The sequence below is a fragment of the Lotus japonicus genome, chromosome 2 (genome assembly GCF_012489685.1).
Source record: "Lotus japonicus ecotype B-129 chromosome 2, LjGifu_v1.2".
NCBI classification, from domain to species: Eukaryota; Viridiplantae; Streptophyta; class Magnoliopsida; order Fabales; family Fabaceae; genus Lotus; species Lotus japonicus.
In genome coordinates this window covers 62,937,000-62,961,548 of record NC_080042.1, presented here as the reverse complement: position 1 = coordinate 62,961,548, position 24,549 = coordinate 62,937,000, and the positions used below count along the sequence as shown (strand labels likewise).

At 32.6% G+C, this 24,549-nt stretch overlaps 2 protein-coding genes and 1 long non-coding RNA gene across 9 annotated transcripts; all 3 read right to left on the bottom strand.

Annotated features, from left to right (window-relative positions):
• Window positions 1-6,021: 6,021 nt before the first annotated feature.
• On the bottom strand, window positions 6,022-8,973 carry LOC130738774 (non-specific lipid transfer protein GPI-anchored 3-like). 2 transcript variants are annotated; one of them, XM_057590920.1, is made up of 4 exons: window positions 8,504-8,973; window positions 7,047-7,070; window positions 6,820-6,840; window positions 6,022-6,486 (listed from the first exon to the last, which is right to left on the bottom strand). In XM_057590920.1, the coding sequence occupies exons 1-4, from the start codon at window positions 8,871-8,873 to the stop codon at window positions 6,347-6,349; spliced, it is 555 nt and encodes a 184-aa protein (XP_057446903.1). In that variant the 5' UTR covers window positions 8,874-8,973; the 3' UTR covers window positions 6,022-6,346. The 2 variants fall into 2 exon arrangements, with proteins under 2 accessions (XP_057446903.1, XP_057446904.1); XM_057590921.1 differs by having other exon boundaries at window positions 6,027-6,486; window positions 7,047-7,067.
• A 6,589-nt stretch (window positions 8,974-15,562) lies between these two features.
• On the bottom strand, window positions 15,563-17,456 carry LOC130738773 (uncharacterized). The gene is made up of 2 exons (XR_009019580.1): window positions 17,252-17,456; window positions 15,563-15,813 (listed from the first exon to the last, which is right to left on the bottom strand). It is a non-coding gene; the product is annotated as an uncharacterized LOC130738773 (long non-coding RNA).
• Window positions 17,457-18,265: 809 nt separating this feature from the next.
• LOC130738771 (protein TIFY 6B-like) lies at window positions 18,266-24,002 on the bottom strand. 6 transcript variants are annotated; one of them, XR_009019579.1, is made up of 8 exons: window positions 23,734-24,002; window positions 20,795-20,985; window positions 20,301-20,584; window positions 20,094-20,184; window positions 19,697-19,997; window positions 19,557-19,612; window positions 19,130-19,190; window positions 18,614-18,692 (listed from the first exon to the last, which is right to left on the bottom strand). XR_009019579.1 is itself a non-coding variant. In XM_057590915.1 (7 exons), exons 1-7 carry the CDS (start codon window positions 23,819-23,821, stop codon window positions 18,566-18,568), a joined length of 1,143 nt encoding a protein of 380 aa, XP_057446898.1. In that variant the 5' UTR covers window positions 23,822-23,999; the 3' UTR covers window positions 18,266-18,565. The 6 variants fall into 6 exon arrangements, 5 of the variants coding, with proteins under 5 accessions (XP_057446898.1, XP_057446902.1, XP_057446901.1 ...); XM_057590915.1 differs by lacking the exon at window positions 19,557-19,612 and having other exon boundaries at window positions 18,266-18,692; window positions 23,734-23,999; XM_057590919.1 differs by lacking the exons at window positions 19,557-19,612; window positions 23,734-24,002 and adding an exon at window positions 21,646-21,717 and having other exon boundaries at window positions 18,266-18,692.
• Window positions 24,003-24,549: the final 547 nt, after the last annotated feature.

Genomic DNA, 24,549 nt, shown 5'->3' with positions numbered 1-24,549 from the left:
ACCAGCAATCTTGATCTACTTGACGTTTTGGTTTTCCTTCCATTTTCATATTTCCACCTTCTCGAGTCGTCCGTTTAACCGTTTTCATTCTTGCAGCACTTTTAATAACATAGCCCGTTTTCCACCTCCTTCTCATCCATGGTCTCTAACACCTTCGCAGCCGTCCAACGAGAAGGTGAAGATGGACGCCACGGAGAACATTTGAACGCCATAGTGGCACCGAACGAGGGTAACATCAATTCCTTATTACAAATAATTTCATTCTTTCAACTTTATATCAATCTATGTTGAGATTGTTCCTCTTGCAGAAGTGGGTTCAAACGTGAAGGTGTTGGACGTGGTAACTGGGGAACACAGTCTGATGAAATTACTCAGTAAGCTAATCTGTTTCCATAATTTTAATAGTAATTATAAAGTTTAGAGCATGATTCCTGTGGAATATTGTTTGGCTTTCAATTGGTAGTCAATTGTTTACACGCTCTTTCCTTTTTATATTATGTTTTAGGGTGACTGAGGAAGTGGTGAATGATGCTAAAAAGAATTTGGGTGATGAGAAGCCTGCAGTCGAGGAAAAAGAGGCAGCAGATGGAAACAAGGAAAGCCCTGTTAATGAAAGTGAAGAAAAGGAGCCTGAGGATAAGGTTAATAAGCTTCATGACGAGCCAGTCTCCTTGATTATGGCGATTACCTACCTTCAATACTTGTGTTTTGAAAGCTTATCAGTTGATTATAGTCTAACTTTTGATAACCTGTTGAACAACAATTGATTTAATTGAAAACACCAATTTTGGGTTTTAAAATCTTTTAGTACGTTGAAGATGTCATAATTATTGATATTATGGGTTAAAATGAAGTGAGAAAAAATTTGACCAAGTTGTTAAAAGAGACATTAAAATGGTCGTTTTAACTTCCCTTTCCTGTAAGCAAACCTTAGCTTTTCCATCTGAGCAAGGGAAAGAAAAAGGATCAAGCCAGCTATGACAAGCTTATCACTGAAGCACCCAAATACAAACTCCTCACTCCTTCCATTCTCTCTGAAGTCTGATTGTTTAAGGATGTCTCTTTTTCTCCCTGCCTTTTAGTTAGTTCTGATATATATTATTCATGTTGATGAGAAATCATGTGTTGGTGTTGTTTTGGTGCATGTTATGTGTTATGGTTACATTTGATCTCATTTCGTACTTGACGCTGAGACAGGTGGAGTTGTCGGAGTAAGACCAAACAATGGTGGATGAATGTTTAATGGCAAGATTTCGCTGGACAAAAAGGTTTGCTTTCTGTTTCTTTGATTTACATCTTTGTGCCTTTAGGTAATGCCATTTACTTCTATATTTATTTTTCTATTATCTCATTAAAAAAACCTATTTTCCCTTACTATCGTTTTATACATGTTCCGCTCCTCTGCTGTATGCAATGAACACAAGTGGAGATGATCAGGAAGTGGGGGTCCTGGAGTTTATCAGGTAAACTTCTTTATTAACTACCTTATCCATCTCTTATGGTCAAGAATCTTGGTCCACTGATTACGCTCCAAAAACATGCTTTTCTGACACTTTTGTGAGGAGGCTGGGTTTGTGGATGTTGCTCCTAAGCTTTCAATGCAGGAAATATTTCATGGACTGCAGGTATATCCAACTTCACAAAGCTGTAAAGTGTACCAAGATATAGAAAAACTATAAATTGTATCAAGTTTTCATGTTTTCTCAACTTTCTTTCTTTTGTGGGCTTAGGATATCCAATCACTAAAGCTATCAGTTGTAATCAGGTTGATTATATATTTAGCAGAATTATCATGGTTGCACATGTATGTAATATTTAGCAGATTAAGTTTGCACTGTTGTCTTATACATTGAAATCAATTCTTTATTATAAGAAGAAATCTCCATCTAATCTTGAGTGAACTACAACTTATTGTTTTTCCCATTGAGATCACTTAATATGGTTCTCATTATGGGTTTAAATGAAAATCACATAAGGGACTTTTTAATTTATAAGAGAAAAGCTTCCATATCACTGTCTTCATTGCACAATATTTTTAGCTGATACTAATTCTCTGTAACGTAATATGTTTGGTTGCTTAGTTTTTTTTATTTAATTTTGCATTTCTTGAACTTCTTCTTTTCAGCTATTTGAAGCAGTGTCCATATCCTAATGAAAAGCATAGAAAAGAGTTGAGCTATGAGCTGGATTAGAGTCCTTGCAAGTCAAGTTTTGGTTTCAAAAAAGAGTATCTTTTATTTTTCCATTGTTTCTTCTTTTGGTTTCGTTTTATTTTTCCAATGTCGTGGAATGTGTCATGTACCGATTCACAATTCCATGCCTCAAAGCTGAAATCCTCCCTTTTATTCAACCAGGTTGAAGTGAAGTGCAATTGATGTTCAATCTTCCATGATGAAACTTCTGAAATAGAAGAAATATTCATTTAAACCAGTTAATATGATAGGTTGTGATTTCTTTGTCCTTCTGCAATGCATGTGCAAAGGGTTTTATAAGACTCTAATGAATGAGATGATATCGGATCCCTCCGTTGCAGGCATGTTTACCGTACTGAGTGTATTGAACAGTGGCTAATGCATAAGAACCTGTCTCATTTGTAAGCCAACATGGTTGGCAAAACGAGACATGTCTCAAATACTTTATCTTATAAGATCAACATGTAGTTATTCATTTTTTGTCTATTTGTTAAAGCCAATATGATCTCAGTTTAAAGTGGCGCGCGCTTGATCAGATGATTGGTGTGGATGGAGGAACATTTTCTAATTCCTTTTTTTATTTTCTACTTCAATTTCTGAGATTCAACTGTTTGTTTGCAGAACATGTTTGCTAGGTTTGGACTATAATTAGAATGAACAAATCTGAAGGCAATCAGTCGAATGGAAGGGTGATTAAGCAAAGTGCATCTTTATCTTATTTGTTTATGATACTTTGCAAACTGTGGAGAGGAGTATTCAACCCTATTAAGAGTTCCTTACAAGTTCTGTTTCGGTTAGTCTTTTTCAATGAGTGAGTGTGTCAAGAAAGATAACATTTCAGTTTGGACTTAGTTAGTACTTAGTAGCTTAGGAAGAGAATATTTTTTTGTATCATTTGTATATTTCTATCCAATTTTACATATTTGAATCCAGCCTTCTTCTTTAAAGTTAGCATTTCATTAATTCTTAGCTTTTATTTCTATTATTTATCTATGGTCTCTATGGTAAAGATGGATTTTTATCTATTGTTTTCATTTATTTAATAATGACTGAATTATTATACAGGCACATGTAAATTATTTTTTTATGGGTAGCAGCACAAATGCATTTAAAAACTGGTGTAGACATCACGTATCCCTCTAAGGTAAAAAATAATACATTTGTGGTCAGGGACATCACTACCATAGAACAAAAATTAAATGATGTAGCATTTACTAAATAGGGGTAAAAATCACAAATAAATAAGAATTTAATTGATATGCACTAACATCCAATTGAGTTCTGCAAAATAAGCAAATATGTTTTTATTTTAATTAAAATAAAAAATGAATGTAACTCTCTCTTGTGTGGCAAACATTGATTGAATGTCAATGTAAAATAGTTTTACACCGGTGCATATCCATTAAAATGATAAAGATGTACAACCCATCTCCATAGGGATCAAAATGATTGCGCTTTTACAAAATATAAACAGACGCATTCCTCACAGTCCCCCAATGATAGCTCAAGTGGTAAGAGCAAGGGCACATATGGGCTGTGGTGAGAGAGGTCATATATCAATCCCTGGATGATGCAATTTATTTTACCGATGTACCAATAAAAGACATTCATCACGATTTATAGAATATATTAATCCTAAAAAGTGATAGTTTTAACATAAATTTGAAAACAAATTGATATCAATGCAAAAAAAAAAGTTAATGTTGGTTATATAATTTAAAAACCACACAACACATTCATGCTCATAATGGAAATAAAAAAATATCATCCTTAATAATTAATTAATGGAAAAAATCTTTTTTTCCATGAAGGAAAAAAAAAATCTTTTCAGTACAATTATTTCAGTTACATGTGATTGATATGTGTTTATTGAAAAATTTAGTGGTTAATATGTGATTTTTTTTTGTTACAGAGGAAAATTAGTGGTTAATATGTGATTAATATCATTTAGAAATTTCAATTATTAATCAAGTTTTTAATTTCATTAATTGACGTGGTACATTCTTAATATCTGATTGGTTGACAGTTTAAAAAAACTTTGCACCGTCGGTGCATAGAAATTAAACTCATAGTTTTAACATAAATTTGATATCAATGCAAAATAATTTTTAATGTTGGTTTTATAATTTAAACACCACACAACACATTCATGCTCATAATGACGATACAAAAAAATATCTTCCTTAACAATTAATTAAAGGAAAAAAATATTTGCACTACAATTAGCGGTTAATATGTGATTAATATCAGTTAGGAATTTCAAAACACATGATTAATTATTTAGAATTTATAAAATATACTAATCCTAAAAAATGAAAGTTGATTGTTTTAAAATTAAATTCATATTGTTGAATTCCGAATTAAAAAAGGTGTAGTATTTCTAAATGTTTAAATAAAAAGCATAAAGTGAAAAATGAAAAATAAAAAATAAAAAGGAATTACGAACGCAAGGTTCTTTAAGTAATTGGTCTTTATGGTTATTTTTTTGTTTTGTCCATTTTAAATTTATATAATTTCAAATAAAAAGGAAAGCTAAATACACTTTAATGTGAGAATTTGAAAGATTGATATTATGGTATAAAGAAATCTTTCGCAATGTCGAATACGATTTTTTACAGGAAATGTACAACGATACACTTTTAATTTTATTCACAAAGTAATTATTCTAATTGAAAAAAAAAAACATTCAATGGCTATTTTTAGCACATAACTTTAACTCCATGGAATAGACTATTTAATAGATATCGAAAAACTATCAATCGAGCATTTAGAAAAACAAGTACAAAAGAGAAAAGTAAAATAGCTACTCAAAAAAACAAAAACAAACTTTCAACACAAAAAAAACATACAAATTTATGATTTCATATATCCAAAATAAATTTAGCTATTTTAATCCCTAAAATATCTTTTAAAAGAACTCATAGACTTAAAAGAAATACACACAAAAAAAAATGAATATCCTCCGTGCGATGCACGGGTAAAAGTACTAGTTGGGAGCCTAAAACAATAGCACCTACAATAATAACTAACAAAGGCGACCACCACATCTTTACTCTAAACCTTAAGCCTTAAGGGACTGTATGTATGGATCACATTTTTGTATTTATGAGTCACATTTTTTATATTGCATTTAAGTAGCACATTCTTAAAAATGTGAGTGTCTAACTCTAAACTCACACTTGAAAATTCAACTTGTCTATATGTTAATGCATAACTTTTTGTTAACGTACACGAGTGGATGAAGTAAATATATTTATAGTTTTAGCCTACTAAAAAGGTTTTGATTATTGTTGAAATGATCATTTGACTTTTTCAGCACCTCCATATGTTATGGAGAAAAAAAAGCAAGAAATGCCCACATGACAAAGTTAACAATGTTATTTGAAAGAAATTATGGAAAGGAAGTGAGGTTAACTTCAGTTTCTGATTTCTTGCTTTTCGCATAGTGACTTTAGCATTTTCCTTTTCAAAATACGCCACTACCAAGCATGCAAGAAATGTTATAGAGCTTTGTTATAGAGTCTCTCCTATTGGAGCTTAAGATAGCTTTTTGCCATTATGCCTTGGTGATCCGTTATATATATTTGCTATATAGCAATTATATTAACTATTAAGTCAACACATTGTACTCCTCTGTTTGAAACAAAATCCCCCAAAGTATTATTTCATTTATCCGTATAATTATTTGTGTTATTCAGACCTTTTTATCAGAAAGACTCTTCTTCTGGTTATCTGCTATATAAGAGATATCAGCAATAATTAAAATCAATAATAAGGAAGACATTTTCTTTCACTGACAGAGTCATTTAGTAAAAAAGTTAAATAAAATTGGTTATATATATATACGTAGTTAAGTACATACTTCAAGATTAAAAATTAAAGACAATATAATATTCCAAAATAAAATATACTTAATAAGTTAGCCTTGGTCAGTCAGTTAGTGGCGCTAAATATCTGCCACTGCAAAATTAAAATTCAAAATGTATTGCACTATTGATAGTTCTAAAAACATGTTCTTCACTCATTTTGCAATCATGAAATCAAAATCCACTTAAAAGCCACAAAAGTGAAGCTTCAGTGACAAAGAAACTCTTATATGCAGACACTCTTTGACCATATGCCAAGTGATTCCCACTTTGACATATTATCTAAGCCTAGTACGAAGAAAATACTAGAGCAGTCGACAAAGCAACAAAGCCAGGAACACCAAGAGACATGATTCCATATGGAGAAATCATGTTTGTTGAACTTGTTGAATCTTCAGAAGTTTCTTCATCAGGAACTGTGGTATCATCTACAAGCAATAAAGATATGAGATTTGGTTACTAACATTTCAACTTCAAAGCTTCTTAATAGATGGCTTTAGTCCAGGTTTTTTTTAACTCATTGAATAAAATTCATATATTTAAATCTTTTATGTGTTCAAAGTGTGAGGTCAAGCCTTGGAGCAACGGTAAGGTTGCTCGCATGTAATTTTGTTATCACGGGTTTAAGCTTGTATTAGATCCACAAGTTAAGTATGGGACCTAGACTTATAAGAAGATTTATAGCATCAGGTTTTCCATTTGTGTTCTAAGTGTCATCTCCTATGGGTACAAGGAAAACATATGGGTGGGCGATTATTTACCTTGTGATGATGAGCTTGAATCTGCAATGGGAAAAAACAAAAAACAGTTAGAACTCCCAAGCAAAGCAAATGCAAAATGTGAAATTTGAAAGTCTATATTAATAAACTTAAGTCCAATTTTTTTGTTTACTATTTTTTAATTAAATTTCAATTTTTCAAAGTTTCAAATGTGCAAATTAAAATATCTTGAGCTGGGGACATGAGAGCATAAGGGTTTGATGATTTACCTTGAGTTGATGAGCTTGCTCCTGCTATGAAAAGAAACAAAACAAGTTGAAAGTAAGAATCTGATCATTCTTGCGCAATGTAAATGTGAAATGACAAATATATAGATATGTTATTAACAAATTATACTTCACTTAATAATTAATATGACTACAATTTCTAAACAACCCAATAAATATTCCTTCCAATAACAATATCTTGAACGAAATTTTTGAAGCAAACATGTGTTTTTATACTTATATTGCACTTGTTTACACATTCTTAATCAATGTGATATTTTATTACATGCAATGCAAATGTGAAGTTTGAAGAACAAAGATATTGGACTTCTCCTAATCCAAATTGCAATTCCTGGATAACCCAAGAAACATTCTAGAATACAAGAAATTGGAGGAATGGAAAAGTGACTTCCCAAACTATATGAAAAGCTCATCTATATGTTTTCTTAGAGAAACTGATTTTATTAGCAATGTAGATTCTTCAACCATACTAAGATTGTTGCAACTTGAATGTCTTCTACTTTATGCAACGGAACATGATGGTATAAATGCAACTTCTCAGTTGATAAGGATATCATGTGATTAGGATATCATGCAATGGTTTGGATTATTGCATATTCCTGTGATACCACTTATAAATAGAAGAATAATTCCAAGAGATTCTAAAATCATAGGAAGGTATATAGTGAAAGTTGGACAACATGAACTAATATTCACAAAACCATTATTTTTTTTTTTGTCAAAAAGGACAAGTATCCTCTACAATCATGTTCAAGCGAGGAAAGTACACCTCTCCCAACGAAGATTTTTCCCATATGCAAGACTTGAATTCAAGACTTTGTTTATGAGAATCAAAGATATATCACTTCAACCAACCATTCAATTTCCAACATATATTAAATTTTTTACCAATCACATGAAAAAAATGTCTTGCATTTGAGTCCCTGTGACACCCGCATTAAATACTTGTATAGAAAGTTTTGTCTCGCTCAGAGGTTCTATTCACCAACAAGATTGTTTCAGAATGATATTTGTGGTTTGAAATACGGTTTATTTCCACCATCCAACATGATTTGCAATTATAAAGCAAAACACAATAGGAAGACCACAATTCTTAATACATTTAGGATGTCAATCATGACATGAAAAAATAGGACAAAGAAAATTGAAATCGATTGTCCTATTTGTTTCCTGAGTTTTTTTGTTTTGCGGTTCACAATCACACATTAACTTCTCGAAAAAAGCCACAAAATGTAGCACCGGGAATTAGGGTGTACTTTGTCAATCCAAACGCCCTATTCATTGTTCTTCTAATTAATTAAAAAATGATTCATGATTAAATAAAAAATTATCTCCCTTTTGTAATTACATTTTCCCACTTGAATAGTATTTTTCTTGGAGATTAATGTTAATGTAAATCAATAAAAAATAAAGAGACTCAACAAATTAATTCTTGTTACCTGTGCTGTTGCACTTAGAAATATCAACTTCTATATCACAAGCCCCAGGGAGCTTCATGGCATCTTCCTTAGAAACATTGATCGACAGGAGCAGCTGAGGATTGTTCATAACACTACAAAGACAATCTACCTCATTGGTTGCCATCTCATTCAAGGGAACACAGCAGGAAGGAGGAGGGTTGTTTGGGGATTTCAAAAATGGTTGGCAAGGAAGCAGCTTCTGCATGCATTTTGCATCTTGCACCACTGCAGCTTGTCCAAGACCTGGAAGAAGCTGCTCTAGATTGACACCACCAGAATTGCTCTGAGAGAGACAAAGGTGTACAGAGGAAATGATGAGGAGGAATGAGAGGAGAGCCTTGGAAGCCATGATGATCTTCTTCAGCAGAGAGAAAAAAATATGAACAACAAAAAACCAAAGGATGAAAAAAGGCTTTGGTTTTTTTTTCCTCCTCTATTCCCCTAGTGCCCCTTTGTGGTGGAAGTTAGTTATATAAATTAGAGGGGAGTTCTATTTTTGAAAGGTTTGTTTAGAAAGAGGAAATTCAGCCAGCCATCTTTGTCATGGCCATATATGTAACAATGTAGTACCAGGCTGTTTTTTAATTTTCCATTAACTACACCATTTTTATTTTACTATTTTTCTAGTTTGGGGGTTTTTTTTACCTCTTTTCTCTTCTTTTTTTCTTTAACAAAAGAAAAATCAAAGATGTACATAGGTAATATACTTCGGGTGTGACTCCTCTAAAATGAGTAAACTTATTTTATTGACTTTTTCAAAGTAAATAATTACTTTTAATATTAATGGTTTGTGATGCATATATACTTTACCTAGTAAAATGAGTCTACTCACTTTAAAAAAGTCAAATCCATATATTTCATGGATAATTGTGTTTGAACGGGAACATTGGCAATCCACATTTTGGTGCATGGTAATTATATATACACATAATTTTTTAAAAAAAAATTTAAGACTACTTTTTAAAAACATTTCAGGTCAAATGAGTTTTCTTATTCCTCTATTTCAACGATTTAAATTTAATAGTAATCAAACAAACCCTAAAACTATTGAAAATTTTTCAATATTTAAAACATCATCTAACTTCTTATCACAAAGACATTTAACTTAATTAAAATTTATTAAGAAAATTCCAATATTATGCACGTAAATGCATATTAGAGCATCTCCAATGCAATATTCTTATTTCTTATTTTGGAGTTAAGAACTAAGAACTTTACCATTGGAGGTGTTGACATGGACTCCTTAGTTCTTAAAAATAAGAACTCAGTTCTTATATAAGGAGTTTTGCTTTTTGAGTTTTAGCTTAAAATATTAATTATTTCTCTCTCATCCAAACTACTTTATTACTTTATGAGTTTTGTTTTATTACTTTATGAATATAAAAAGTATAAATAATGTGGTTGGTGAGACCAAATGAATAGTGGTAAGAACTAAGAACTAAGAACTCATGGTTGGAGCAAAATTGCTTGAGAGTTGCTTAAACACATGTGGCAATACGGGCCCACATGAATAGTGCTAAGAACTAAGAGCAACTCCAATGCTAAAGTTTCTTATTTGGTTTCTTACACACTATTCAGCAATATTCTACACTATTTCTGTGGGCCCGTATTGACACATCAGACTTAAGGAACTCCTAAGGAACTGAAGCAGATTTTGCTCCAACCCATGGTTTCTTAAATTACTATTTCAAGGGTCTCACCCGTGTCCCACCATACAACATTAATTTATAATATATATTTTCACTCATTTTAGATTTAAAATTTAATATTAAATCAATGTTATTAATATTTATAACAATAATTCTTTTTTGAAGTAATCTAATTTAAAAATAATTTTAATTTTCATCAATTTTTAATTTAAATTAAAATATTAAATCAATAATTCAATTTTAATATTAAAAACCGGTCAAACCGGTCACTTTTACCCAAACCCGTCTTAAAACCGGCTCCAGCCGGTCAAAACCGGTCTGGAACCGGTCCCAACGGGTGGATGACCGGGTGAACCGGTCACCAGCTATAAAATCAAATCCCCCAACCTGTTGATGAAACCCTAGCCTCCATTCACCCCTTCCTCTCACGCTCTCAATCTGCTTTTTCTTCCGTTCATGTCTTCTTCCTCTTTTCTTCTAAACTTCTTCTTCTTCTTCTCTTCCTCTCTCTGTCACTTCTTCTTCCTCCTCTGACTTATGGGTTCAAATCCTCTCTCCCTCACTTCTTCTGTCTCTCTGGCCTAAGCCCTCAACCGGCCACAAATCCGCCCCCAACCGGCCACCACCGCCACCAAACAGCCACCTTCCGCCCCCATAGCCCTTGTTTCATACGCTCAAAGGCTTTGAGCTCGCAAAGGAGCTTCCTTTTCCATCAAATCCGACATCCCCATCACTACCCGTCATCAACTTCACCAGATCGGAGCAAATCGGAGGTGGTTCCTTTTCCACCAGATCGGAGCTAATGTGGTTCCTTTTCCACGTGATCGGAGGAAAGGAGGTCACTTTTCACACATGCACTACAAGATTCGAGCTTCCATGAATTTTTTTTTCTCTGTAAAAATTTACTTTTATGTTCTCTGTAATTTTCAAAAAATTAATGATATTGTTTTTTTTCAATTTCATGTCTTCCTATTATGTTCTGCATATCTGTGTTGGGTTCAATTTCATCTCCTTCTTGCCTTCATCTTCATTCTGTTGTATTCCCACGAAAATCAGTTGGGTTTTGGTGAGAGAAAAAATTATTTTTTAGTGCTAAGAAACCAAAAAGCAAAGTTCCTTGTGGAAGGAACTTTGCACTGTTTGTAAGGAACCAAACTGCCACCTAGATCAACTCCAACGCTGCCAAAAAATAAGAAACGGTTCCTTAGCATCTCCACCTGGTCTAAGAAACCAGCGTTGGAGATGCTCTAACAAATAAGAACTAGCATTGGAGATGCTCTTAGGTACTATATTTTTTTTTCTTCATCGGAAAATAATATTATGTACTATATTAATGTGCATACTTATTAAATTTTACCAATAATTATAGGCTTAAATGTATTCGAGATTGTTATAAAATAGGAGTCACTTAGTTTGATCTTTATATTTTAAATTGTTTTAGTCTTTATAGGGTGGACTTAGTCCTTGTCGTCTATTAAGCATCAACACGGACACCGAACACAACACGTCACAAGCACCACAACACGATTAGTGTCCACAAGTGTACGACCAACAAGAGGTGTCTGCTTCAAGTGTGCCACGAGTATTTAGCCAACAAGAGGATTGGCTTCAAGTGTTCGAGCTGAAGAAAATATAAATTTGCTCAAACAACACAAAGTTCGAGCGTCAGTGTCATTTCGGTATCCATGCAACATAGCCTAGCTAGCACTGAAGTGATGAAAATTGAAAATTGTTGGGTTCTAATCCAAGGTCCAAACCCTATCACTGAAACCTTCCTTCCCTGGACCTCGTTCAACTTCAACCTCTCTACTGCAGATTGACTAATGAAGCAACATGAATGATGTCACATCACTATGCTGCTCGCACCGAGCTCTCCCCGTTCCACCAAACTCTAATCATCGTGACATGCGCAGGAGCACCACACAATCCAACCACAAAGAAGGGAGGAAAAACAAGGAAGGAACAAGAGGAAAAAGGGGGGAGAAGAAAGGAGAAGAGGCAGTTGGGCGAGGAAGAAGAAATGAGATGTGATTTAAGGTTTAAGCGTTGGTTGGAGCCATGTAGGATTAAAAATCCATGTATGATGCCACTTAGGTCTAACTGGTTAGGAGACAACTGACTATGTGTACTTTTGTTAGCCTTGTTAGTTTTTTTGTAACAGGAGTAAGTGACAAAGATTAAAGCCACCATATTTCTTTTAATTAAGGACTACAACTGAAAAAATAGAAATAGAAATGAAAGGACTAAAATAAAAGGAGTCTTGTTTTATAAGGACTAAAATCATATTTAAGCCATTATTATATATACCACGATTCAAACTCATTTAAGCCTTATTTGGAAGAGCTCATTGAAGCTTATCTTATAACATAAACAATTATATAAGTTTTTATGAGAGCTTAAATAGATAGATGATAGCTCACAAGCAAGTTGTTTTGAATTTATTTTTATAAATTATTTAGATTAGCTAATGAGTAAAAACTTATATTTGTTCATAACCTATTTCAATAAAATTTTCAAATTAGCCTTTAAGACGTGTTTATGCGATAAACACTTGTCATATTCATTTAATTGAGTTGCTTAGCTGAATTTTTTTTATGTAATAAGATGATTTTGTATAAGAATTAATTTATTTGCCGTAAAGTGTAAATTTATATTATAATATATCAATTAAAAGAACGTGCACCTTAATTAAGTTTAGTAACCATTTGAACCACTAAAATCAAGATTAGCGAGATATTTATTTTTTACCATATCCGGACCAAACATGATTTTCTTGATAGAAGATTTTTGTTTTTCTTTCTTTTTTGGTCAATAAGTTGGATCTAATAAGTTTGGACTCAATGGGTCCGGGTAGAAATCTGTTGGGCTTTCAAGGTATGAACCACTTATACTTGTTAAATTTTGATCTGAGTCTATGGACTGACCTTTTTAAATGATTGGCATAACCTAGCTTTAAATCCGAATTCGTTTAAAAATAAATACACTTTAAATCCCAATTAAAATTTTAGTTATAATTTTATCTTTGGATAGATTTATAGGTCAAATGCCTAAATAAAATAAAATAAAATAAGACATAATTTGTACGCAGTTTAAAGAATTTAAAGTTAGCACATCACAAGTTTTTTAACATATGGTTCAAGTGGCACATGCTCAATTTGCCTTACGTAAGATATTGAGTTCGAGTCTTGAGGATTGGAAAATCTCATTGGGAGAGTTAACATCACCATGATGTATATGTTTTTTAGTCGAACACAGTTGCCACCGGATATAATTATTCCAAAATAAAGTTTAAAGAATTTTACATAGATATCTAATTATGATTTGTTATGTTTCTTTTCGATATTTCTTATTTCAATTATTTGCTGATGTGATAAAATTGTCGATATCTTTGATTAGATGTTTGTGTTACAATGCATAGTTAATTTTTTTTTAAAAAATAAATGCATAGTTATTAAGTTCATAAAAATGTTTAAATATTTAAATAAGAGTTTAATGGATATGCACTGACAGTGTAAAATAGTTTTACACAGACATCCAATTGAATTCCGCCAAATCAGAAAATATATTATTCTTTTAATTAAAATTAAAGTCAAATGTAATTATCTCTCCTATGTGGCATGCTTTGATTGGATGACTGTGTAAAACTATTTTACACTGTCAGTGCATATCCATTAAACTCATAATTCAATACTTTTATAATTTTAAGATATTAAAATAAATAAAAAAAATAATAAATATTATTAAAAACAATAATAAAAAACAATAATCAACAATATTTTTATGTGGACATTTTTACTGCTCCTCTGGAACTGGAGTATTTCCTGTTGAAGGATAGACTAGTCATGCGCTAGTCCCCCTGCTTTCTTTCTTTTGTTGTTTCGCTTTTATTAATTTTCCAATGTACCAAAAAAAAAAATCTTCGTCACTTATTTTTAATTTATGACTATAATTTATTACTTCTCTTTTAGTCTCTAGAAGAGGTAAATTATATTATTGGGGCTTAGTCCTCCATGTTATACAAAAATTAGTTAGTGTTCGTTCCTCTATAACTTAATTTTTTTTATTAAGCATTTCATGTTGAATAACAAGATCACTTGAACTGAAGTTTAGGCCATGTAAGAGTTTAAATTGTAAAACTTGTTTAACTAGGAGACAAGTCTTGTTTTGAAAGATGTTGCTTTCTGCTCGAAAGTTATTCCTAATCACTTAAAGCGGTAATTTAAAAGCTATAACTGATATACCTTTTGTTAATGGGTTACAGAGATATTTTTGGCTTCTCTTTGGTACATGGAAGGGTCATTAAGGTTAGTTTTTAAAACTCCGTGGGAACGTGATAATGTAATAGAGACACTTTGTTAACTTTCCTTATCCAATAAACAAAGGGAATCTTTCAGATGCCTCTCACATCTATTCCAACCCCACTTAAAGTGGAAAAAATACTAAAATGCTCTTAATTGAAAAAATTATAAAAATTTATCACCTCCTCCACACATTCTCTCTCCTCTTACCTCTTTCCTCTTTCTTCCTCCACCACCACCACCATCGTCACCACCACTGTCAGTCTGTCACCATCACCACCACAACAACAAAACCTTCATCTTCTCTCTCTCTCTCTTTAATTTATGCTGTTACCGTTCGTTTTTAGAAGTTTTTTTTTCTTTCTGCAACCTATCTCACTTTGAAAGTGAGACAAGTGTGTTTGGTGTGATGGGGGTCGCACTTTCAAAGTGCGTTCGACAAGAGTATTTTTGGAATTGTTTTGGGTACAAATAGATGTGGGGGGTTTGAATAACAATTCTCATAAACAAACTATCTCTTGTTAAGAAAGAAAGAGAAAAAAAAGACATGTAAAAATGATGAAACAACAAAGTACAAAGAGCCACTTTGTTAACTTTCCCTATCTAATAAACAATCAATCATTTCTTAAGAAAGAAGGATACAAGAAAGACATATAAAACTCATCAAGTTGAAAATAGATTATGCGGCTAGCTATTCCTGATGATTGAACTTGTGTTCTCACTTTTACGGTCAAGTTTAATTTGCCTACTATTAGATCAACATCTTATTGGTATAAGATTCATATATAGTCTTATTGGTATAACATTCAAGGTGAATTTTGATGCTGCTTGTAACACCCCTTTTTTCCCATTGTTTTATTTAAAAACGTTTATCAGAGTTTAAAAACATATCAAGGGAGTATTACACTTCTTCACGAAAACTCATTAAAATTAACACTGATTGTGTTTGAAAATTTATAAGTTCATATGCTTTTCAAAGAATGAATTATTCCTGCCAATGAAATTTCTAAACCAGTCAGATAATCCTAAGATGCATAAAATCACTTATTTAAATAGGTTTATCTTCCATGATATTCCAATAAAATTCATCATACTCAGAACTGAATTTCATAAGCACTTCGGCCGTCAACAGTACGACATCGCCATCATTTAGAAAATTATTCAACAACTTCCATAAGAAGAGATTATAAAATCCTCTCAACATAAATGTAAAAGTAACGTAAAATATCTAACCAGTGTTACATTACAGAGCAAGACACTTATTTTATAATAATAATAATAATAACATAAGCTAAGACTCTCCGAAGCTACTCCTCATGAGCCACATCTCTACCTCCTGTACCTGAGCGATGTCGCATAGAACATCATTCCAACAGAAGGGTAAGAACTTACATTGTATAAAATATAACATAACAAAGAGCAAGTAAACAATTCAGATCCTGCTTTATAAACTCTTCACCTTTACTTTAAAATCTGAGTGATTATAATATTTTCTCTCAAGACAGTTTCACAATTCTTATTAATGTTTCGAAAAATTATAAGCTTAAAGAAGAATAATAATTCGACTTTACCACAACAGCAAAACAATTCACCAACAAATCACCAAACACATAAAACCACTGAAAACGTGAAACTTAGTGTGTGAGACTCTAATGTATGCATGTGGTACCAATTGTTAACCTTAGCGGTATCACCGCGTCCACTCCAGACAGTTAACCACCAATGAAGTCCACTCCAGACTTCCAGAACCATGCCAGTTCTGGGACAAACCTCAGTTTTCCGATGAAAACCGACACGTTGCCTCTTGACTAAATGAAGTGTATTTCGTGCAAAAACTCATAAATTAAAACATGCAATTTTGAGACCACTCCAGCCCCAAATATATAACATATTTTCTCACCAAATTCCATAACGGAAATCACACCAAAATTGCACAAAATAACACTTCAATACAATTATCAAATCATTCACTATTCCACTGACAAAATAGCAACACAAAATCATCAAATGTCTCATATCAATTACTAGAATCAGTTTCAGAATCAATCTCAGAAATAAGCAGAAACATAGCAAACTTGCATATAATCCTGGTACTAAATGAGCAGTCCAAAAATTATGAAAATTTTACCAAACATAGCCTTATACGTTAGCTTTCATATAAAATTGGTTTCACCCAATTTAGAATTCTGTAGAGAGAGTTATGGTCTCTACAGCACAGGCTGTTAGGGTTTCTGCGAGCAGAAACAGAGTGAACTTGCAGATAATTCTGGTATTGAACCAGAAATCTAAAAATTATGATAATATTACCCAATATAGCCCTATGAGTTAGCTTTCATACAAAATTGGTTTCACTCAATTCGGAATTCTGTAGAGAGAGTTATGGTCTCTATAACACAGGCTGCTAGGGTGTCTGCGGGCAGAAACAGAATAAACTTGCAAATGATTCTGGTATTGAACCAGCAATCGAAAAATTATGAAAATATTACCCAACATAGCCCTATGAGTTAGCTTTCATACAAAATTGGTTTCACTCAATTTGGAATTCTGTAGAGAGAGTTATGCTCTCTACAACACAGACTGTTAGGGTATCTGCGGGCAAAACATAACAGAACCCAATTTTCCCCGGAACCTCAATTTCGCTCAAAATCAATTTTTCTCACCACATGTTAACACTCAACACAGTCTCTCAGTTCTGAATTTTCAAAAAAGATGAGGGTTCCTTCATGTTAAACTCAACCTCTGTTATTCTACAATTATACAAGATAAATTCAAACCCTTACCTCTTGAAGATCAAATTCTAGGTTTATTCTTCTCTTTTCTCCCCTTCTCTCTTTCACGCTTCTTTTCTTCTCCTCTGCTAACTTCTCCAATTCTCAAATTCTGATTTCTCTCTTTCTAATTCACTCATATCCCTTAAATAGTCATACTAATGGGCCCCACTCTCAATTACTCACACAAAAACCTAACAAACTTATTTATCTAAATCTTATTCTATATCACATGTGATTTAAATTATAATCACATAATTCATCAAATTACCATATAGCATAATAATAATTAAGATAAAATAATAAATAACCTAATAACGAAAAGTGGGGTGTTACACTGCTTTCCGGTGTGGAGGTGAGACTGGGTTTGGGCTGATTGCACGCAACTGCCATGGGGAAGTCCTTGCAGCCGCATGTTCTCTCCTAGGCCGGTCAATCTCCCCTTCGGTGGCGGAAGCTCAAGCTTTGAGATGGTCGATGATTATGGCGAAGGATCTTGGTTTCCGCCGGATTGTCTTTGAGACTGATTGCAAGGTGGTTTTTGATGCATGGAACCGTACTGGAGGTTGCTCTATTTTAGATTCTATTTTAGTGGATTGTCGTTTTTTACTTCCGAACTTTGATGTCTTTGATTTACTTTTTGTCCGCCGAACGGGTAATCGTGTGGCCGACGCTTTAGCATTGTTGTCTTTCTCTTTTGGGGATTTTGTTTAGATTGAGGAGGTTCCTCAACAGTTATTTGACTTTGTCCAAGATGATGTAAAGACCTCTAGACCCTCTGTTTCTTCTTAATTGAATGAAGGTTGATTTAAAAAAAAAAAAATCTAAATACACTAACAGTATAAAAAGTTTTTATACTTATGCGTTACATCATATTCTGCTATGCTCTGGGCAATGAATGCAAAGCATAAGAAAAATTTCCACCAATACGAAGAAACTAAGTAAGCCAAGGTTTTTAATTGGCCATGTAATTAGACATGTAACAGATGAAAAGATATTCAACATTGACCAAACCCTGCCTTGCAATTACACAAGTCTAAATATAATTTGAACACTAACAGCCTTACACGGCAATAATGAATCTGAAGAGTGTTCACTGTTGTACAAAAAGAAATAATTATTTATAAACATGATGAAAGCTAAAAATATCATATGACAACATCCAAGATCTGAAGTAAAATACTGCAAAAAAGTAACAATTATTATGAAAAGCTCAAAAAGAAAATATTATGAACTAAATGCCTAAGAAATTTCTCTGCCATTGATCAAAAGAATCGACCTTACAAAATCATATATCTAAACTTTCATACACCCTCTTCTTAAGGACTAGTTAGAGGTAGGTAGAGAACATGATCCAGAGAAGTCCATGGAGAAACCAACACTGTCTGATCCAGGAGTGCTGCATTCAGGTGATGTCTTGTTGCACTTGAAGTATGGCAATGTGCTTATCACCCTGGTAATTACAAAAGCATGCATCAGACTCAGAAACTTCCAAGACAAGAGAATTATATTGAACTCTATAATGCTAAATTCCTAATGTGTTAGCCTAGGACAAAAAGAATAGAGTACATGCTATAGAGGCTTATGCTTAGATATAAGTACAAACGGCGTTAACATTCATTCGAGACAAAAAAGATATTAAGTCATGAATTGAGTAAAAGTTCATTCACATTGCACTCAACTGGTACCCAAACACACAGAGAATCTTCAAAAAAGTTCAAATACATGATTCCTAGTGTATGTGTGTGCATTTCCAGCTAAAAACAATCCTCTGGCACCAACAAAATTGGCCAAACAACTTCAATGGAGAACATAGGAAAACACTTCCCATGTAAACTTTCTATGCCTTACTCAAAAATGAGTGATAGAGAAATTTTATGAGAATATTACCTTTCCTTTCGCTTCTCCAAAAACCTAGCCAATGATGCTTTACGTGCCTGAGGCAAGCCTCCTGGAAACACAACAAAACTTTGGTATTAATTACTGTGTCTCACATAAACTAGTAGAAGATACTAACTTTCAAAGAAAAGAGAAATGCTAGCCTGTGCAGACACACATTGTTTTGTCAACACTAAATACTAGGTTGAAAAGAGCACCAAAGAATGTGTTATTAGTGTTTCTGTCATGGATTAGTTGTCCTAAAAGTTTAAGCTGTTAGGTGAAGAAAATGAATGGTTTTATATTTATCTTCAACATGCTCTCTCGAGCAAAAGCAAATTGGGTTTGAAGCGTGGACTATACACATATTCTTCTACTATGTGCTGAATTCAAATGTTGGTTAGAATAATTAGAGATAACAAGGATCAAACTTTCATACCATTTGGCATAGAGGCTCTGATACCATGTCATGAACCAACTACCCAAAAGCTTAAGCTGTTGAGGGGAGACACGTGAATGGTTTTATATTATATTTCTATCAGTTTCTCTATAAAATATTGAGACCAGGCCTAAAAGTACCTGGTTGAATCATTTTTGTAGCTGCAGATCTTGAATGGTTATTAGGGGCAGTTGAAGGTCCAGCTGGTCTTATCATTGGAAGTTCATTGTTGCCAGAAGATCCTCTCCCAGGCTGAGAACTAGCATGAGAGGTCACTGGGAGAGGGCCTGGTAGTGGTGAGGATGAGGGAAAGGGTTGGCTTATAATGAAACCACCATTTTTGGAAGGAGCAGAGATTTCTGTCTGCAATTTAGCTTTGGAAACTGCCAAGGTTTGATTTGCTGCAGATCCATTTCCAGCCATTAACATGACAGCCTTGGCCTGATCAGAAGAGAAATATAAAAATATTTAATATAAACAACAAAGGGATTAATTTGAAATTTTAACAGAATTAAAGCAAGTATTCCAAAGAAATACCTTCTCAGGAGATATGTCATCAAACACACATACTGAACCACCATAGAAAATGGTTAGCTGAGCAGGTGTGCCAGAGGATTTGGAACAATTCCTTTAGAAACAAACAAAATTCTCAGTTGTGCCATTCAAACCATGCTTGAATATCTTAAGCAAGTATTTTCAGTAAAAAAGGAAATTACAATTTTTATGTTTTAAAATTTATGATACCTTAAGTCAGTAGAGCCAACAATGGAACCAATTGGTGGAAGAACAGATACAGGTGTGGCAGAGGATTTAGAACCAAGAGGTTGTGGCTTTATTACTGAGTTGACCATGTTGAATCCAGTAGTAGCTAGATTAGATTGAAGAACAGGACTCACTTGCTTAGATTGGTTGGAAACTGGAAATTTTCTTGGTTCCTGAAGGCAAGCTGATTGTACATCAGAACATTGCAGAGGATAAACTGTCATTCCATGGTTGTTCCCTGCTTGTTTGCCTATGGACAAGTTTTTCTACAAAATATCATAATAGTAAGAAGAAAAATTCACAGTTAGAAAAAATTTCAAAAAACTTAAATATGACAGTCACACTTATAAACCACTAGGAAATCTTATAAGTGAAAATTAACTTTAAGTTTTAACAATTGTAAGGTAGAAGATAGAACATTCAAAAGACTAGCTAGACCCTTTGTTGAAGTAAAAGCTAGATCAGAAGAAAAAAACCTGTAAGAATGGTTTCTGGTTAGAGTCAAAAGCATCTTTAGTTGAGATGGTCATATATCCAGATGAAGCTAAAGGATCACTAATAGAACTGTTTCTGGACCTTTCTTCCTGAGTGGTCTTGAAAGACAGGAATTGATGAGGAAGGGCTGGGACCTTGTTTGAGAATGACCACTGCATTCCTGAACCCATCACTGCAGCAAATTATTAAGGAACACGAAATCAACCTCAAGAGTGATGAAAATATTGTAAAAGAAAATCTATCAGTAAACAAAGATGATTGACATACATAGATACCTAAATCAAAAGAAGTTCAGTTCTTTAGTGTGATATAAGTAACCAAATAAAAAAGAGTGTATTAATTGCTTTGCAAACTGTGAAACAGTAGACTAGTAGAGTGATGTTGGTCTTGACCTTGATCTAAACTACTAAGAAAAATGTGCTCATCAAGCAAGGATCTCAAAGTGGACTAAATAGAGACAAAGGAATACAGCAAGAAAAACTCAGTCTGATGCAAATTTAACCACCATCAATACATAAAGGTTTACTTGATAGATGATGTCCCACAACCTATATTTAAACTCTAGCAAATGAAGATATATGCACTCAAATAGTGTCTCAATTTATTTTCCGATGTACAAAAAAATAGTGTCTCAATTTCTTGTCTGCATAGTAAAATATTGTCATGTCAACATGAGTGGGACAGGTACAAGCTTACACAATGGATTTTAATTGACTCAAAATTTTATTGGTGAGATAGAGAATGAGACAATTTGAGGTAGCTCTCCATAAATAAAATAAATAAAGTTATAAAAAAAAAAAAGTTAAGAAATTATAAAGGTGAAACTAATCACCTCAAATAGCTCAGAAGAACTTCAGCAACCAAGATGAAAAAAATAAAAAAACTTTACAATAAAACTATTAAGGAGCATGTAGAAGCTCTGTAGCACTTTCATCATAAGAAGCTAGAGTGCTTGCATTATTCACATTTTATAATTACATCACATGTGACCTTGTTAGTTTATTGTAATGTCGGTAGCTTCAAGCCAAACACATCTTTGAATTGTAAATTTAATAACCAAAAGTAAGAAGAAAAAATTATTTCCTTATGAATCAGTATTATTTAATTCATAGTCCAACATTTAACACAAAGGAATACTGTACTATATGGTAATATTATATCATCTTGCAATATTTTATGCTGTCACTTGTTTATTTTATTAAAATGTTTCCTTCTGCAAATATATTTTATGCAAACCCCATTGCAACCAGCTAGTCAATACCATAAAAAATAGTTATTTATTTCTCATGGCCATGCATCACGATGCCCATGTTATCATATATAAATATATGAATGTGTACATATTTTTATCGTTTTATATTATTGTTCGTTCACACAGACATGCATATTTAAAAAAACATCTGATGGATCATGCTAATCATTTAAATATTGCACATCAATCTAAAACTGCAGTGAAAGCAACAAAAAGTAGGACCACATTTTGCAATAGAATATAAAGAAATAGTACCAGACAACCGAGAACACGTTTCTATTGTAAATTAGTAGCTAACCCATCCAACAAAATAAATAGCATTTGTTGTTTATAATTTAAAAGTATTACAGGTGTCCTTCACTCCTTCCCTTCTAAGACTAAAAATAAAATAAAATATTGATTTTTTAAGGACTAATTAGCCAAACTACCTTTAATTATTTTATAGTCTTTAATACGTGTAAATTTGTTCGGAAAACTGTTGCACTCTATTAATTACTGACTTTATCAGATTTAAACTTATATATATATTATCATATATAAGTGCCTTTAATATACTAATGGAAGAAATTAAAGTAAAAATATTTAATTCAAAAGAAAAGCATCATTTGCATTAAGTGATTAAAAATATTTAAAAAATGTCTTAAAGTAGTACTAGTTAGACTCTTTATCGTAAAAAAATTAAAATTTAAAATGACTTGTTACATGAAAAATTAATATTTATTTAAAAATTAAAATTTTATAAAAAAATTATGAAAATATGAAATTTGTATGATGAAATTGTATAAACTTCTTCCGATTTTAAAAAAATGAGTGACCTACATAGTTGACCCTCTCACAAACTTAGGCAAAAAAAAAAACTCACTGCAAGTTGCCATTCCACACCCACCATACATAAAAAAATCCATTTTTGATATAATCACGTTCATTTTTTTTTTTGACTCATTTAATATTCACCCACTTTTTTTTCGGCCAGTATTTCTATATTTTTTTTTTATCAAATCACTAAATCTCTCATTTTTCTTTGAAACCATAATTAAATAATTGATGGACCCAACTATGATGTGCTAGGCTCCCATTACAGGATTTTTCTTGCATAGTGTCGTCTAACTGTGTATGATAGATACTTCATCTGAATAAAACAATCATTATGCAGTATGATAGGCTAGCTGCAAATTACAGGTCTACTTCACTTGATAACCTTCATTCATATATCCACCCATGGGTGGAAACCTTAAATTCTTGATATTCTTATCCACTAAAAAGTAAAAATCAAAATCATACCAACATAGCTCCCAACAATAATAGCTGGAATTTTCTGCTACAAATGGGTCCAATCCAAATGCAATTCTTCTTTCCCTTTGTTCATTCTTCCTTATTTTATTATCAATTTTTTCAGGTACATGTTCTTCCTTATATATGGTTATTGATATATATTTGATTGTAGAAAATATTCTCATTCTTAACATGGTTCACCAGATCAAACATCTCAAATCTAATTTTTTTCTCGATCCCCTTCACAAAACAATAAATTGAAAATTAAAAAGTTAATAGAATAAACTCAGATTCCAAAGATAAAAAGGGGGAACGGCTCTAACCTTTAAGACTAATACAAAAAATTCTTTTATGGAAACTAAAAATATTATTCAAATAAATAATCAAAACTGCTACCTGGGTCTCTTGTTCTGTTGGCTTCATCCACCTTCATGATACTCCGTGGACCATTTTTGGAACTGAAGCCAAGAAAATCCCTCTCCATGTGGTACAAAAAAGTCAGTGACCCACAAAAAATTCTGTGTTCAGTTTCACTAGGAATAGAACTTTGACAAGTGCAGAGAGAGAGAGAGAGGGGGAGAGGAGAAGAGTGAAGTGTTGGTTGGTTCTTGAGGAGTGAAAAAGAGCAGAAGAAGAATCAGAGACAGAACAAAACAGAGATGTATATAATGAGAGGAACAAATTGAATGAACAAAATTAAAAGCGGTCATGTAGTGGCGGGTCTTGAAGATGAAATATGAACCGTTGGATTTAAAGAGATTCGATTCTCATCACGGGCTGACCGGTTGACAGTGTAACACCAAACTCTCGCTGACCGGTTGTTTTTTTTTTCATGATTAATGTGAGTGGTTGATTGATTTCTTAAGACTTAAATCAGTATTATATGGTCCCAAATGATAGCTTAAATAGTCGGAGCGGGTGACATATGAATTGGAGAAGGTAAGGTCCAGGGATCAATTCTTAAATGATGTAACTTATTTTTCTAGATGTACTAAAAAAATCACTATTATGTGTCAACATAATTTATGATTTTAGTAGGTAGATAATGTTATATTTATATTTTTTGATTTTTTTTAGTAATGTAAATATTAATAAATTTCATATTTTTGAAAATAATTAAGTATTCAATATTTCATTTAATAGTTATTAATGATATTAGAATAATTAATAAAAGTCAATTATGAAACAATAACTACTGTATTAATTTGACAT